Source organism: Typopeltis vanoorti, chromosome 7 (genome assembly GCF_054136105.1).
Source record: "Typopeltis vanoorti isolate ZY-2024b chromosome 7, IOZ_Tvanoo_1.0, whole genome shotgun sequence".
Classification (NCBI taxonomy): Eukaryota; Metazoa; Arthropoda; class Arachnida; order Uropygi; family Thelyphonidae; genus Typopeltis; species Typopeltis vanoorti.
The window spans coordinates 15,153,804-15,170,565 of NC_143555.1; the positions used below are offsets into that span (position 1 = coordinate 15,153,804).

Consider the following 16,762-nt stretch of genomic DNA (forward strand, 5'->3'; position numbering starts at 1 on the left):
CAGTCATGATGCTTTTCTGCGCAACTATCGCAATTATTGTAAATTTTATACATACTTTAAATGCCATCAAACAAATTTAAATTTTTTTCCCCTTTAAAAACAGTGATAGATTACGGAATAAAAATGGTGAGCATGTATGAAAAGAATTACCCCGAAAGGTTAAAGAAAGTACACTTCGTTAACGGTAAGTATGATGATTAGACTTTGCATGTGCTTAAGCAAACTCTTTGCATTTTTAAATACGCTATTGTGCTTATAAGTCAATTTTTAGCTATTCTTTAGCCACACAGACTGCTAAGAGCTTTGATTAGGCCACGCAAATGAAAATTACTTACTTTTCCAGCTTTGTCATCTCATATGATCCTGTATAAGGTGCTCAAGTCAATTTTACCCGAAGAAATAACTGGAAAATTTAGTGTGCATATGCATGGTAAGTAACCAAATATATGTTATTATCATTATTATTGTTATTTTCTTGGCTGACATTACTATGTCAATTTTTGGGAATTCGAGAAGTGTCACAATTCTTTATTAAAACTATTTCACCCTCACCACGAACACACACCAATAATAAAAAGTTTCGTATATAGAAATAACGCGCGCAAGCATACAATGTATCTGTAGCGACACTGCTCCACGAGCAGTGTCGGATTCACTTCTTACGTGCAGTGACAAGTGCAAACGAATATCGGCGAGTCTCGCTGCAATTGGCCGTATGTGATAATTCCGATACTGCGTTAGATCGCAGTGCATTTGTTTCGTAATTTAAAGCGTTAATCGAACAATTCCAATTATTAACTATTCAATCAATGTCAAAACATAAGCTGTAACCTTCAACAGGTTGTATTGTATTTATATAATGTTGTCAGCATTATTATTTTTATTTATAAACACAAACAAAATTTATTTTTTTTTCGATTTTTCCTTGGAAGATGCTGCAGTATCGCAGTGCTTATGTACAAGCCGCCACTGGTCTTATTCCTTTCCCCCTTCACCAAGAATTGACTCTTCTTGGCACATTGCCAGCCGAGGGTCTCACGTCTGTGCTTGGACAGTATTTCGAATAATGTATTAACTGTTAGACCGATTGCCTTTATCATTTACCTCGTTTAAAAACGAGGTAAATGATAAAGCCTATTATTTTGTTTGATACTTTTAAATATTTTCCCACATATTCGATGTTTCTATTACTTTTCCATGCACGTTTACAGATGTTGTTAGATCTTTATTTTCCCATTCACCCATTGTTTTTCTTTTTTCTTTGACACTTTTGATGGATCTCCGTTGGGAACTGAAATAATTGCCTTTAGAGGTCATTCTCATCCCCCGCAATTAATACTATCCTGTATTATTTGATTTTATTGCGATTAAGTTTTTTTTTTTTCTTTTGATATTATTTCATCCATAACTACGCTAAATATAGACGAAGATATTCTCACTGCGGTATTTATTACACATTAATTTATTTTGTACATTCTTTGATCACTTCAATCATTTGCAGTGCTATATTTCTTGATGTTCAAATCGGGTTACAAAATGATTTGAAAGCAAAAAACTTTTAAAATTCATCCCCAGTGGCTTATACATGTTGGTTATATCTGTTTATTTTTCTATTATTTGTTCGTTAACAAATAGCATTGGTACGAACATAGCCTCCTGATTATCCTGATTGTTCGTATTTGCAACTTACTTGTGATTCTAATTCTTGGATATTTTTGTGCATATTTTTAAGGTACTTTACAGAAAATTTATTTTAAAAAAAGGAAAATATTCAGAGAAGGATTGACTAAATGTGAAAGCTATGAAGCTGGTTGATGAGTTTTCATCTCCTCAATTTGTCTACAATAGATTTTACCAAAATTTATAAGTTTTTAAGGGCTTATATAAAATTAGGAGTTTGCCTAACTGTACCAGAGAACGTAATAAAAGGTTAGAGAAAAAGAGAACGAATATACGAGTTTGTTTTTTACTGTTCAGCAAAGAAAAATGTGGAATAGCTTCATCAGCGGGTTATAGAATCGGTGCATTTATGTGACTTGCAGATAGAATTAGCTGTTATGACGGAGGATAGGTTAATTAAAATTTTAATATAAGTATAATGATATCTAATTTGACATTGTTGAACATGTCGGTATTGCTATGTGTCTGTATAAATACACCCTCTGTCCAAAAAGAAACCGAACTTTTCGAAAATAGAAGAAACTAGTGACGCCACCTGTTGCATCTTTTTTTTTTTTTTGTCGAAAGCGGCAACATTCATTAGTGTTGTGTCAACTGTTTATGAGATTTGTTTCATTAGAAGCCGAGTTATAGTGCCAAGAGTGACAGTGTGTTTTGACGAACGGTCGGAAAATGAGTTTCAAAGAGAGAGCTGCGATTGACTTTTGTGTTAAACTTGGTAAAGGTTTTACCGAAATGCATCAAATGCTTCAAAATGCGTACGGTGATGAATGCTTATCCTGTATTCAAGTTTACGAGTGGTTTAAGCGATTTCAAAGTGGTCGTGAGACGCTCGAGGACGACGAAAAGCCGGGCCGTCCAAACACTGGACTAAGCGAAGTTAACATCCAAAAAGTGCGTCATTCATCAAAGAAAACCCGAAATCATCCGCAAGATTGATTGAAGATGAATTGGAAATTCCAAAATCAACTGTGCACAACATTTTGACCGAGAGTTTGGACCTTCGTAAATTGAATTCGCGATTTGTTCCCCACAAGTTGACCGACGACCAAAAATGTATCGAACTGAACACTGCAAGGACCTCATTAAAAGCACTCGTAAGGACTCAACCGTCCTGAAACGATCGTTAGTGGTGACGAAACGTGGTGTTTTGAGTATGACCCCGAAATAAAGTGCCAGAGTGCTGACTGGATACACCAGAAGAGGGGCATCCGAAAAAAAAAAGACGCTTGGAGAAGTCAAAAGTAAAGACAATGCTGATGTTTCTACGATTCCAAGGTCATTATCCACAAACAATTCGTTCCGCCTGGCCAAACGGTCAATGGTGAGTTTTATCGCGAAGTTTTGAAGCGATTGGTAGCGAGAATTCGTCGCGTACGGCATGAATATCGTGATGCAGGCAGTCACTACCATAATGCACCATCTCATCGTTGAACATTGTGAGATAGTTTTTGAGCAAAAACCAAGTTTGTGTGTTGGATCACTCGCCGTATTCACCTGATTTAGCACCATGTGACTTCTTTCTCTCCCCCCCCCCCGACATCATTTGCCGATGAAAGGAAAACGATACGACACCATTGAAAACGTTCAAGCGGCAGTAACCACGATCCTCAACAGTATCCCAAAAACCGATATAAAAAACTCATTTAACGAATTAATTAACTGCCAAACGCTGTATCGAAGCTGAGGGAGAGTATATTGATTGAAATAAATGATTTGAATTATTATAATTGGCCTGTGTTTTATTTCCTATCAACAGTTCGGTTTCTTTTTTGGACAGAGGTGTATGTACGAAAAAATATGACACGTTAGGGTTCCATCGTAGGATGTACCTAGAAATTTCTGTAAGGTACTTTATGTGTGGCTCAACGTGGCTTGACTAATGTAACACATTAGTTCTTCTTGCAAAGACGGCCAAGGTTAGTTTAGCTCGGTAGAAGCGATAATGAGAAAGTTCATTTATGAGTGTATGTACGCGCGTGTATGAGAGAAGAGGAGGATTGCTAACCCTAGGGATTTACATTAAGGGTTTTATTATGACTGCTAAAAACAATAACGGAAATTTAAAGAAAACCAAAGTATGCTTAAAGTGTTGATGTTATTCATGACATAAACATCGCATATGAAAGTCGTAGTGCCTATCGTAACATTTGTATACTTTTATTACATTATACCATGCGATGTAACATCGCTCATTTTAGGTATAGAAATCAATTGACACTTAAAACTATTTCACATTTCTTACACGGCTTTGTATTACATTTCCAGAAGAAACCAAAGGCGCACTGTTAGAGATCATGGATGCCGACATCGTACCAGCTGATCTAGGAGGTAACAGAACTGACCCTGATGGGAATCCCAGGTGTTTGTCTGTGGTATGTCTTCCCCTATTCGGAACCCATCTTTAAAACATTCAGTTATTAGTTAAATAATTAACTGACCCTGAAAATGTTAGTGATGTTTGTTGGTTACGTTAATTTTCCTCGTGTTTTCAGTTGCGATTTTAAAAATTATCATTAATTTGAAATGCAAATAATATTAATAAAAATAAAATTTAAATATTACAGAATACTATCTGTGAAATTATGTATGGATTTTATATATAAGTCATGATAAAAAAAGAAAGTCACATAATATGCAAAGTACTTTAATCCTTTATATATACAGGGTGTCCCAAAATTCACGCAAGAAGTAATTTTGATAGAAAACACAAGTTTTTAATTAAAAATTATAATTTCTTATTGATTCATAAAGTATACAGTATAGGGTTATGCATGGAATAGCATATCGGGTAAATGGCCTCCACGGCTTTGCTGGCACATACGCAATCTTTTGTCGAAATTTTCCATGACCGTTTTGCATAAATGTGGCTGAATTTTGTTGATACGGCGCTCAATTTCCTCCTTCAAGGCGTGGGTGGTCGTGGGCTTGTTGGCGTAAATCTTAGACTTCAAAAAACCCCAAAGAAAAAAAGTCCAACGGCGTTAAGTCACATGATCTGGGCGGCCAATTCTGATCACCAAAACGGGAAATTACACGATCAGGAAATGGCTCATGCAGTAATCGAATTGTTCCTCGGGCTGTTTGGCATGTGGCACCGTCTTGTTGAAACCACATGTCGTCCACATCCATATCTTGCAATTTAGGCACAAAAACTGGATTATCATGTCGCGATAGCGAGCACCGTTAACTGTTATTGCCTTACCAACCGCATTTTCGAAGAAGAATGGACCGATGATGCCTCCAGCCCAAACTCCACACCAAACAGTGACACGTTGTGGATGCATTTGTTTCTCAACAATCATCACTCGTGGATTTTCTGAACCCCAAATGCGACAATTTTGTCGATTAACGAAGCCATCAAGATGAAAATGAGCCTCATCACTGAAGATGGTTTTGTTCGAAACATAAGCATCCACTTGTTGTTGTTCCATAATCCATTCAACGAACTCTCTTCGCTGTGTGTGGTCAGTAGGCTTCAGTTCTTGAGTCAATTGAACTTTGTAAGCATAAAGATGCAAATCTTTCGTGAGAATACGCTGTAGAGAGCTTTTCGAAATGCCCAATTCAAGACCACGGTGCCGAATTGATGTTCCTGGACTCTCAGCAACACTCTCACGAACTGCTTCGATGTTTTCTGTTGAACGACTTATTGAAGGACGGTCAGAGTGTATAAGATCACTAACTGATCCTGTTTCCTTGAATTTTTTAATTAATCTTTTCACAGTTGATGAAGTTAAATCACTATTCCGACCATATTTTGTACGAAAATTGCGAACTGTAGCTGCCAAACCTTCATTATTTTTAAAATATTGCTCAACAATGAAAGTGCGTTGTTCTTCGTGTAGCGCTCCATTTTTAATAACCCTGAACTGTCAGCTGTCACGCTGTCTTTTTTTTCTCGTTGGCAACACTTTACCGCACAAATGGCGCTAAATTTAAATCTTGCGTGAATTTTGGGACACCCTGTAGTTCCACTGGCGATGACTAATAGCTAAGATGGTGTAGATTTGGATGGCACATTCATATAGGTGAAAAATAAAATTGAGCCCAGTACTCATCTGTATGGCATCCCCATATTTATACTGGGACACTGATAAGGCATTTCTAATATTAGTTTTCAAATAAACTAAACCAGTCAAAATTAACTCTAATACCACGGCAGTGTAACTTAGGAAATATCCACACCAGAATCCATGATAGATCATGGTATGGATCACTCAGCAAATGGAGTATACTGCGAGATTTTATTACGACACTACTTGTGAAAATCGTATTTTTATGAAGACGGTAGGGTTTTTATTCTTGAGTTTGTATGATAATGGGGTATGGGTCGGTCTGTCAAGCATTTTGAACAAGAAAAATTATAGATTGGTCAGTGACTGTAGGAGTTCATATGATTTAATTTTTATAGATCGGAACAACGGTCCCTTTCTTGTGTGAGTAGATAGCTTAGTTGATGGTTAAATTTAATGGCTAAGAGATACTGACAGAATGGTTGTTTATATGAAGCTTCTCGGATTGCATCATGGCCTGTGGGAAAAGAATTACTCAAAGACAGAAATGATTTAAAAAATTGAGGCCGGAATCAAAAACAAATGATGAACAGGTACACGACTGCAACAGACACTGGATCCTAAGAAAGTATTACCTACACATAATGGTAACAATATTTTGCTTTAACTAGGCATCGTGGAACTTGGACATCTGCCCGATTCACTATTATTCATCTAAGTAATCTAGAAAATCGTAATATATTTCATATTTCTAATTTTGTTTTCTTTTTAATAGTATTTTAGAAGAAGAATCGAACACTTTAGCATTTTGACGGTATAATTTGTGTGATCCCAGCATTTTAAATTCAATTTCCTTTCCAGTGAATTTCGTAATAATAATAATAGCTTCCAAAACATCAAACCATTAAGAGCGAAGTTTCAACAATGCGTTGTTCGATATATTTACTATTTACAAGAAAATATATTAAGTTATTTTATACACTATTCCATTTATCGTAAGGTCTTTAACTAATTTTGGGTGTCAAGAAAGATTATATCTTTGTCTTAACGCTACCAATTTTGATGAGAATATGCGTTAATATGTTCGTTCGATTATTCTTTTCATTAAGTGTCCACACGTTTGCAGGTGAGTGAAGGAGGCAGAATTCCCGAGTGTTACTACATGAAAAACAAAAGAGAAGAATCCTTCAGCAATCCAGACTTCAAGCAGATCGTAGTTGCAAACAGGTTTATTCTCCCTATTGAGGTCTACGTGCATAAAGCAGGAGCAATTTTATTGTGGGAATTTCAGACCCTAGACAAAGACATTGGGTTTGGCATCTCCTTTCTAGAAGATTCAGAAAATGGGAGCCCAAGTGAAATCTTAAAGATCAAGAAATATGACTGCAGCTTCGGTCCAGAACAGGGACAGCATATATGCAAATTACCAGGGACATGTAAGTTGTCATTTGTTTACTTGCTTTGCTTTCCTGTACTCTGATCCTAGCTCAATCTTCACTATGTTCTTCCAGCAGGTCCTGTCCCACCATGCATCTTGCAGTTAATAAGTCGCTTTCCTGAATAAATTTAATAAGTTAATAAGTCGTCCGACCTTCTCCGGTTCAATCTACTATTGGAGTAGGTTTATCATAATGCTCAATACAAGCAGACGGCTTCTAGAAGGACATGAAACATATTTTGTTGGTCGATGCCTCCCACAGCGGCGCGTACTACCACTCTTAATTACTGTAGGACTGACGTGGCTTAATGAAGAGTACTCCGTTTGACCTGTACAGCGGGGCTTCCACACAGCCCACCCACTATATGGAATTGGCTAAAGATTTAATATTTTGCTTGATTAGGATTATCATAAAAATCCGCAAAATTTGCACCTTTGGGGATGATATCGTCTTAATCATCTCTTCAAAAACTGTAGGAGAAATGCCAAATAAGGAGAAGCCTAATCTTCAAGTATTAAATTTGATTTCTCCAAGTAAACTTGTTTTCAAGAAATTTTTAAACTTGCGAATTGCATTAACACCTTCACCATTCAAATATTCTTACATGATTGTAATTTCAGAGCAAATTCAAATTCTTCATGGAAATATAAAAAAGTTAATGCCATAACTAGGAATTATAAAAACTAATCTACATGCATTCAAGTTGCTCTACAGTATTTCTGTACCACTATGAAATTCTAAGATGGGGAGGAATTTGTCCGACTTCAAAGAAACTTCTCGTTTCGAATTTTTTTTTTTTTTCTAATTAACGTCATTCAGAGTTGTGAATAAACACAGGTTTACTTCCATATCCAATATATTACACTGAACCATATCGTTCAGATGATTATACTTTTACACTTAGTAACAGTCTTGAATAAAAACAGACAACGAATATTGAAAATACGTTTTCCTTAATATGCAATGCATGAAAGGTGTAGACAGTAAATCACAAAGAAATAATGCGCGAACAATATATATCATTTAAGTAATGAAATTAATCTAAACGAAGTTAGAGGTAAGTATTTAAGGATCCTGTGCGTAAAACCGGAACGATATACTATAATTTTGATACGATATTTTGTTCTGAAGTATATTGCACTCCCTGTATATAATGAGTATAAACAGCTACCTGTCATATTATTATTATTATTATTATTATTATTTTGACTTTAAAGGGAAAGTTCCACTAGTCCTTGTTTTCTAGGAATTATTCCCGAAAAAGAAACGCGATAAAACTGAAAGAGACCAATTAACAGGCGTAATATTTTGGCCTCATAGCTTCAATCATAATTCTACAAACATGGACTCAAACATCTACTGTTTGGTTCGACGCTCGCTTGCAAAATATTCATACGTACGAAAACGATCAATGTTTTGTCAAGTTCAGACTCGTGATCATTTTTTTTTTAATTTTAATTTTTCTAGCAGATATAACAGGCGGTAGAGGAAGCAGTTATCCAGGTTTTGGTCCATATAATAATTCGTCTTAAGCCTGCGATCCTATTTTCTATTGAAATTTTGTAGTTAGGCATCCCCCCCACCCTCAAAAAGCTTACAACTAATTATTATTAGGATTCATCCATCAAGTACGTAAAGCTAGTTTGGGATGGAGAGAAGTAGGTTTGGTCAGAATTACATTCGAAGCAATTGACTCCATGAGGCCCGCGTATTATTTCTCTTTAGGGTAGGTACAATCACAAATGTGAGAATATTTAATGGGTGGGTACATTCATTATCGGTATAAAGATAATAACAATCGATCAGAGGTAAGTAATACGAAAGAGAAAAATGATTTATTGGATTTGAGGAGGTTTGGTGTGAGTCAGGTTAGTTGGGATTAGCGCAGAAGCAAGCAAGGCGATGATGATGAGCATTTTAATGTATGCTGGTTGCGCGTTCTTGTAATCTGCGTGATTAAAGATCCCTGCCATTCCCATATGCTACCTTACCTATAAATGAATTGGACATCGTTGCTGAGTTATCGAGGGGACGATCTTTTTTAAGCGGGGAGGGGCGTCTAATAATATAACAGTAAAAAATGCTGAACTTACTTTTTCACATTTTAATACTATTCATAGTACACTCACGTAGATTAAAATCAATGAATCAGCAGGAAAGTAATAACTAGCATACTACACAAATGGATTATGGACTTTCCTCCTAAAAAGGCACAGATAATGTACATTTAATTCGGATTCTTGGCAGCCCTGATTAGAAAATCAAGTCAAATTCCACTAGGACTATTTTTAGATGAATTTCATTCTTGGAAATCAAAACAATGAATTCTTTCCAGCCTGGACTGGCTTGAAAGAATGATTTTTTTTTTTTAACGTGACGTTAAGCAAGCATTATTTAATTATACACCAAAAAATGAAACATGAAATGGCCACATGGAAAAATCTTACCTCGAGAATCTTGGAGATTTGCTCATCATAGCCTCCAGACACAACGTAGTCATACGGCGAAGCTGCAACTATGAGGCGAAAGACTGAATCAAAGACCAGAAGCATCCTCTCAATGATCTCTTGGCTGGTTGAAGAAATCAAACCTCCACCTGGTAAAACTATAAAAAGTAGGGAATGATTCCCCATTACTAAAATGATAATTTTAGTAATAGTAGTATAGAAATAGAAGACGCGACACTACATAAATAAAAAAAGGAATTTTAATTAGGAAAAGATTTTTGGAAAATTTTCTAGTGTTTTTTTTTCCCTTTTACTTTGGGGGATCGGGCATATCGTTTATATTATATACACGTGTATATCACGCGAATATATATATACATTCATAGTTTATCTATGCATCTGCTTTACCTTACACATGTGTGCTCAATGACAATTTAGATAAAAATAAAATCGTAATCTTACTTTTTACAAATTCTCTGATAATTACATGTTAGTAATGTGTGTGTGTGTTCAGTTTGTTGCCGTGTTCAACTAGAAAGACTGATCTGGTAGAGTGTATTTCATTAGATCTGGAAGTATGCTGATGTGTATTTCTCTTTCACAATATGTCCTTAAGGCTATTTTAGAGTACAGTAGTAGTTTGGAACAGTGGTGCACTGAGGATTTAACCTTGGGGGGGGGGGGACGATGTTGCGAATGCACACTACGCATCGCATACGACCTATGACTGAGCATCTGCAATGATCGCTAATTCATAAGTAGTAGAGAAATAGAAGACACGACGCAACATAAATAAAAAAAAAATAATTTTAATTAGGAAAAGATTTTGAGAAAATTTTCTAGTGTTTTTTCCTTTTCTTTGGGGGGTGCCCGGGCCCCTTGCCCCCCCCCCATGGGTGCGCCACTGGTTTGGAAAACTTTCTTTGTTTATGTAATTCTCAGTCATAAAAGGCTGCAAACTTGTAGCAAATTATGACCGAGGGAGTGCTAAGGGGTACTTTTATTAGTTTCTATTGTATATAATACAGAATCTCTAGGGGGACCAAACCAGCCACTTTAGATCTTCACATAATTGTCGAGGTCTCCGCGGGCGTTAAAATTCATCTTCCACCTAAAGACATTCGCAAGCATCCAGACTCACAATAGAATTCGACCCTGCAGTAACTCTAAAGGTTAGCAGGCCAGTATGCTAACGATTCTGCCAACAAAGCCAGCAATAGAAGTATTTGTTTATTATATTTATAATACCGAAGCTCCGAGTGAGGTTTTCCATACTCGTTGTACTTATATGTGAAAATTGTTTGAGATCTTATACGATATGCGGTACTTCATCTTTTGTACTTTGCGTCAAGGTAGTATTTTTACCATCACTGTGCAGCAGCAGCATCTCTCTGCTTCTCAAAAGAATAACTTCATTATTTTATATAAAAGTAATATTAATTTATTTAATTCCTAGTCTGCATAGAATGCGTAAGTTGTTACAGCTCATCATAATACGTTTTCATCTAATGTCTTGTATATTAGTACTTTCATGCATTTAAAAGCTGTCCTTAGTCTACATACCCCCGTAATTTGCTTTGCAGCTATTCTAGTTCATATTTTTTTGACATTGTTTCCAAGATTTGTTTCTTCATTTATTATTTTTTCGTGCTCTTCTTCAGGTTCAAAGCACTGAAAGAGGTGCACGTGACATTTGATTACTAGCCAATAAGATTACCTGGATATAAATATATCTCATTTTACAGCTGTCTACAGACGAATTTCTATACACAAACGTGGCAGGCCATTATGTAGAAGTGCACTGGGGCAGCACCATTTGGAACCCGTGGTTAGTTTTACGACCACCCATCATTACATGCACGGATAACCGTGTCACAGCACCGTCATCGAAATGGAAATGGCTGATAATTAATTGAAAAAGACGCCAAGTCATCGTATAAGGCAGAATGTTTATAATTACTCTATAATAGTACTATTTATCGTATACAAGTGCATGCGAATACGATTTTTCCAGTTGCCACTGATAAATTATGCCTGGGTTCGTTGCGCATGACTTGTAAAATTCTAAACAACTGTAACAGTAGACAAAAAGACTTTTAATCATCTGAAGTCGTCAAATTTTTTTAATCTAGTTTCTAATATAAACATCTTGTATTTCCTAGACTGTTACATGCAAAAAAACCCAAGTATATAAAATAATCATTATAATTGGTTGCTGTTATCCATTTATTACAGATATTGTCAAGTTCGACAACTCGTACAGCTTAATTAGAGTCGCCAAAGTTGCTTATCGTGTTGAGGTCATATTAGCCTGAAGTGCAGTCACCTTGGTTGAAGGGAAGAAGCATCGCAACACTTCATTGCTCAAGTGAGTTTTAATACATCGTTTGCTTATAAAATGAAATTATTGAACGTGATGCAGAGAATAAACAACAAGGGCACAGAAATTAAGGGGATAAAAATCCCTTGTTGTTATATAGCCAGTAAGTGAAAAGGTTGAAACCGGTCTGGGTAGTGACCTCCCCTCATAATGTAATGACAGTATTACATCTCCTAGGAGCTGTGTTTTACATTATGAGAGAATATCAAGAATAGTGAGGGAGCTTGCTTCGAATTGCCTTCGCCGATAGTTTTTCGACATGAAACTCATAGATCGTAGTTCTCGATCTTAAGTTTCGCTTACTGGCTATAAAACAACAAGGGATTTTTATCCCCTTAATTTCTATTAAGGTTGCCAGAAAACTAGCCGTTTGGCTTTTTATTTTAACTAAAGGGCACAGAATGTTAGGTTTCACGATTTAAGATAATAGAGGAATTCGGAGAATCAACACAGCTAGTTTAACTGATTGCCAATTGAAGAAATTTATCTTGAATAAACGAGAAATTAGTGAAACACGTCTCTAATCTATAAGATAAAATTGATTTTAATTTATCTTCAGTTGGGTTTAGAAATAAAAACAGTTCATCAAAGACTACAGAAGAGTTCTGGGAAAAGATGGGGGGGGGGGTTAAACAGTTGGCAGAATCATAGCAAAAATTAAAATATTATGGAAGAAGACAATGTTACCATCAGGAATAAGTGAGCATCAGAAATCCAAGGTCATTTAAACAGAACTACAGAGAAAAGGTTAGCACTCATTTAAAAGGCCGAAATGTTATATTTCACAACACATTTAGCAGATTAGTTTGAAAGAAAACTGTTTATGGGAAGCTAGTGATGATGCCACTCAATTATATGTGTTCCTATCATAGTGTCCTAACACCCCTTGAGCATGTGTGTACGTTAAAGACACCAAGAAATTTTATATACTTAGTTTTAATCCTTTTCCCAAGTAAGCAAACCAAATTTTGCGCATGAAATATATTCACGTCTGAGCTACTTGTATATAGAGGCTGATGACTTCATATCACTTGCCTTAGTATGTATCCCATAATGCAAAGCACACCCCCTTTCGGGCGAGTATAACGCAATGCATAATGGGAGAGGCCGCTACCCAGACCGGTTTCAACCTTTATTGAGGTCTCATCAGTGGGAGCCAGACCCGGGAGAGATACCAAGGTTGAAGTAGTCACTATTCGGGTAGTCTGGAAGTGCAACATTACTACCCAATGAATAACAAAAATGCAATACGCCAAAAATAACAGCGATCAATAATTATTTATACACAAGCTTTATATACAAACGTTTTCTGTATCAAACACCGCTCAAGATGTTAGAATCAGGAAGTACACTCCTGATTGGTTTATCAGGAGTTGATTCGCAACAATGAATTAGCTACGGTTTTTTTTTTTTTTTTTTTTTTTTTTTTCAGCAACCACCTGGCGAGGAATTATGGCCACATTTTCACTGTACAAGTAGTTGGTAGAAGGAAAAATAATACGGAAACTTCTAAGGAGTTGCTCTTGTACTTGATAACTCCGACAATGAAGTCCATTAAGCGAAAGCATTTGGTTTGCTAACTACTGAGTTGTCCAACTTTTTTCTGTTATTTTTTATGAGGACCAGGAAAGGCATCCAAGTTTAATGCAGAGAGAAAAGCTGCCACTCGCCTAGGAAAATATTTCGCTCAGTAAACAAGGTAATAACACCGCACTTTATTTCCTGGTTCTGATCGCCTCCCTCAGGCGTCAAATAGGTGTTCGCGCACAAACAAAAGCAGTAAATTGCACGCGTTTGGTGAATCTTTGTAGATGAGGTGGAAGGATATCTTTTTACACATTTCTTCACACACGAGTGAGTCCCTTTGCATTAGCAGAGCTTTTATCTAGAGAATATATTCTGAATGAATCGAATCCCATCTAGGAGGTGGAAGGGGGTTTTACCCCTTCCCCAAATAATAAGAGAATACACCCAATTATCCCACATAACAGACTGCTCACAGATGAATTTGCTTCCGCAATCATTCTAACCAACTTCAAGTCCAACTGAAAGCGAAATGAGTACGCCGTTCGCCAAGGTATTTTAATAGCCACCCATGATATGTTACCTCCTGTAGGACGGTACAACGGGTGGGATAATCCTCTTCTGTATCGTCCCCATCATAAATAACGAACATCGGGATTTCAATCCAGATTTGCAGGATTTGAAAGCGACACTATCAGTTCAGCCACATAGATCGAGTATCTCTCTCACCTTGGTTGCATCCCGCAATATTTTGTTACATTGAGAATGGTCGATTAGTCGCTGATAAACATGCGATCGTCCGATAGAATCTACCCACTGAAACACGGGCGTAATTTTTAATTAATTAATATGCGGAATAGAAGAGAATGCTAAAAACAATCTTATAAATGTATGCATTTCGGGATGCAGTCGATTCCGAAATAATAATTTTGAATATAATCTCGAAACCGGAGATTACGTAAGAAATAAGGAATACTCGAAATCCGATTTGGAGTATATTTGAAATATATATTTACCTTAAGAATCGGTTGCATGATTATAATGAGCTTACAATATTTAGAATTAAATGAACATTAATGTAACAATTATCGTAAAAAATGTGCAATGTTAAGCAAAAACTAATTTTATGTTGTTGTTTTTTTACTTCTCACTGTAGACTTGGAAACCCTGAAGTAGATCTCATTGACGATGCTTGTTTAAGCAGGAGTGTGTACAGAAAAGGTCGACTGCTGGATGAAGAATATTAAACTAACCGCTCCTTTAATATTTAAAGTCTTCATTTTGTAATTTTAAGAGAATTAAAGTCATATTTTGTCTAAATTACTGTTTACTTTTTAATTGTACTTTTTGATTCAGATAATCAGGAGAGAATGCATCTGCTGAGTCTCATATAACCACGTGTGCATTGAAATTGAAAATTACTACACGAATTGAAAAGCAGCTGCGTGATATTGCCCATAAATTACTATAATGGGACCAGTATTTCCAGTTCTTTCTCTCTCATTAACAGATCGCTATCGTATGTTCTTCTCCTGGTTTGCAGAGAACAGATTATATTTTACCAGAATGTTTCGACATAATTTATATATATATTTTTTTTTCGGAGACATCGACAAAGTGAGAACGTCTTAAAATTAACATGGCATTTGAAGAGAAAAAAAATCAGTGAAACGAATATATTCTGTTTTCTCATTTGGAGTGGTGCAAGGGACCTTCCTCAGAATGCGTGACTGTAATGAGAAGCGAGCAAGTTGCTTAAATGATGGCCTCTTCCTCACTGACCCCCTCCAGTCACTTTTCCATAGACGCTGAGTTGCTTCACTGTCTTTTCTATAGATATTCCAAGGACGATACTTCCCCCCTCCCAGTTTTCCTTAAACCATGTACTAATGCCAGCATATTCTAGTTAACAGTCATGCAGAGTTCTGCTCAACACTTATTGAACTAATTTTTTTATCTTCTTCATTCATCCAACCCCTCACAAAAAATTACATTGGGCTTCTTCAATGTAATTTTTCTGCATTGAAGAAGTAAAAATAAAAACGTGTACAGCATGAGAAATTTTCTTTTTGGATTTATTAGTGGACCATAGTTCTTTATAAATATATATATATAATCGTCGATTAAGTCTGTCTGGCTTCTTCAGGCCAAGAAATGGACTGAATTATATAGGCAAAACATCACGAAGCGTAGAAATCAGAAAAAAAGAACATAATAACATATGGGGGATGTCAATAACAACAGAACAGATACCTCAGGATTAGCCCAGCATTTCTCGATTTCGAACCATTCCATTGATTGGGACAACAGCTCCATGCCGTACATTGAAGATTTCAAACGTAGAAACTTTACAGAAGCTGCAGTGGTACTCCGGACAGGAGACAATCTCAACAGAAATTTTTAAAAGACATCTGGAAAAGCTTAACAAATTCACTATGTTTAGCAGAACTCAACTTCGCGAAAAACTATAAAACGAGATCAACAAACAATGACAAACTCCACACTCCATGCTCTTGATGTTACGCGTCATTTCAATTTTAATTAATTTAACTGTTGTTACTCCATTCTTTTTTTTTATCCTGAAGAAGCCAGACAGACTTAAGCTTGCAAAACTTGTCGACGATTGTATATATTTATAAAGAATTATAGTCCACTAATAAATTCAGAAAGAAATTTTCTCATACTTAGTGGACGCTAAGATCTCTTTTTTAGACTCGGGTCTCTAAATCCCACTGGTGAGATTTAGAGATCCGAGTGATTGCCTCGGTCAAGCCAACCTAATTAAGGGAGAGTAAAGCATTTTAGGAATGAACAAACAAGCAAGCTCTTTCCTAAGGAGATTCTCAAGGCGAAATTTTATTCATTGGTATAACAATACTGCGTGGACATTTCTACATTACAGCGAATACTACCGAAACTCTTTTTATCCCCCACAAGAACCTCATGTCTGCGGCGCATGAACTTCATCAGGGACCAGAAAAAGTTCAGCAATGCTAGTCCCTGCATATTGGATCGCATCCCACAGGTACCTGTGAGGTGACTATGGCTAAATCACGGTCGCTTAGAGTTCGTTCCCCTCATCTCATAGATAACTAAGGGTGGAATACTAGAATACGACAACAAACCAGCTTATGTGTGTCTATTAGCTATGCATGTGTGTGTGTGTGTGGCTTTTTGTGGCCAATTTTGTTTGTTTCAGTGGGAGTAAAAATCTCTTAGTTCCGAGGAGAGGAACACCACCACATCCGATTAACTCACTTTCATCTGAAACCCTGT

General features: G+C 36.4%; 1 protein-coding gene across 1 annotated transcript; it reads left to right on the forward strand.

The window, feature by feature from the left end:
- Positions 1-135: 135 nt before the first annotated feature.
- Positions 136-14,794, forward strand: LOC150104505 (SEC14-like protein 2). Its single transcript, XM_090396202.1, has 6 exons — positions 136-184; positions 344-430; positions 3,949-4,055; positions 6,823-7,132; positions 11,818-11,950; positions 14,643-14,794. The coding sequence occupies exons 2-5, from the start codon at positions 358-360 to the stop codon at positions 11,895-11,897; spliced, it is 570 nt and encodes a 189-aa protein (XP_090252328.1). The 5' UTR covers positions 136-184; positions 344-357; the 3' UTR covers positions 11,898-11,950; positions 14,643-14,794.
- Positions 14,795-16,762: the final 1,968 nt, after the last annotated feature.

Coding starts and splice junctions, on each gene's coding strand:
- LOC150104505 (XM_090396202.1), top strand. CDS start 358: ATGATCCTGTATAAGGTGCTCAAGTCAATTTTACCCGAAGAAATAACT. Junction 4,056..6,822: donor ATCCCAGGTGTTTGTCTGTG/GTATGTCTTCCC, acceptor ACACGTTTGCAG/GTGAGTGAAGGAGGCAGAAT. Junction 7,133..11,817: donor ATGCAAATTACCAGGGACAT/GTAAGTTGTCAT, acceptor CATTTATTACAG/ATATTGTCAAGTTCGACAAC.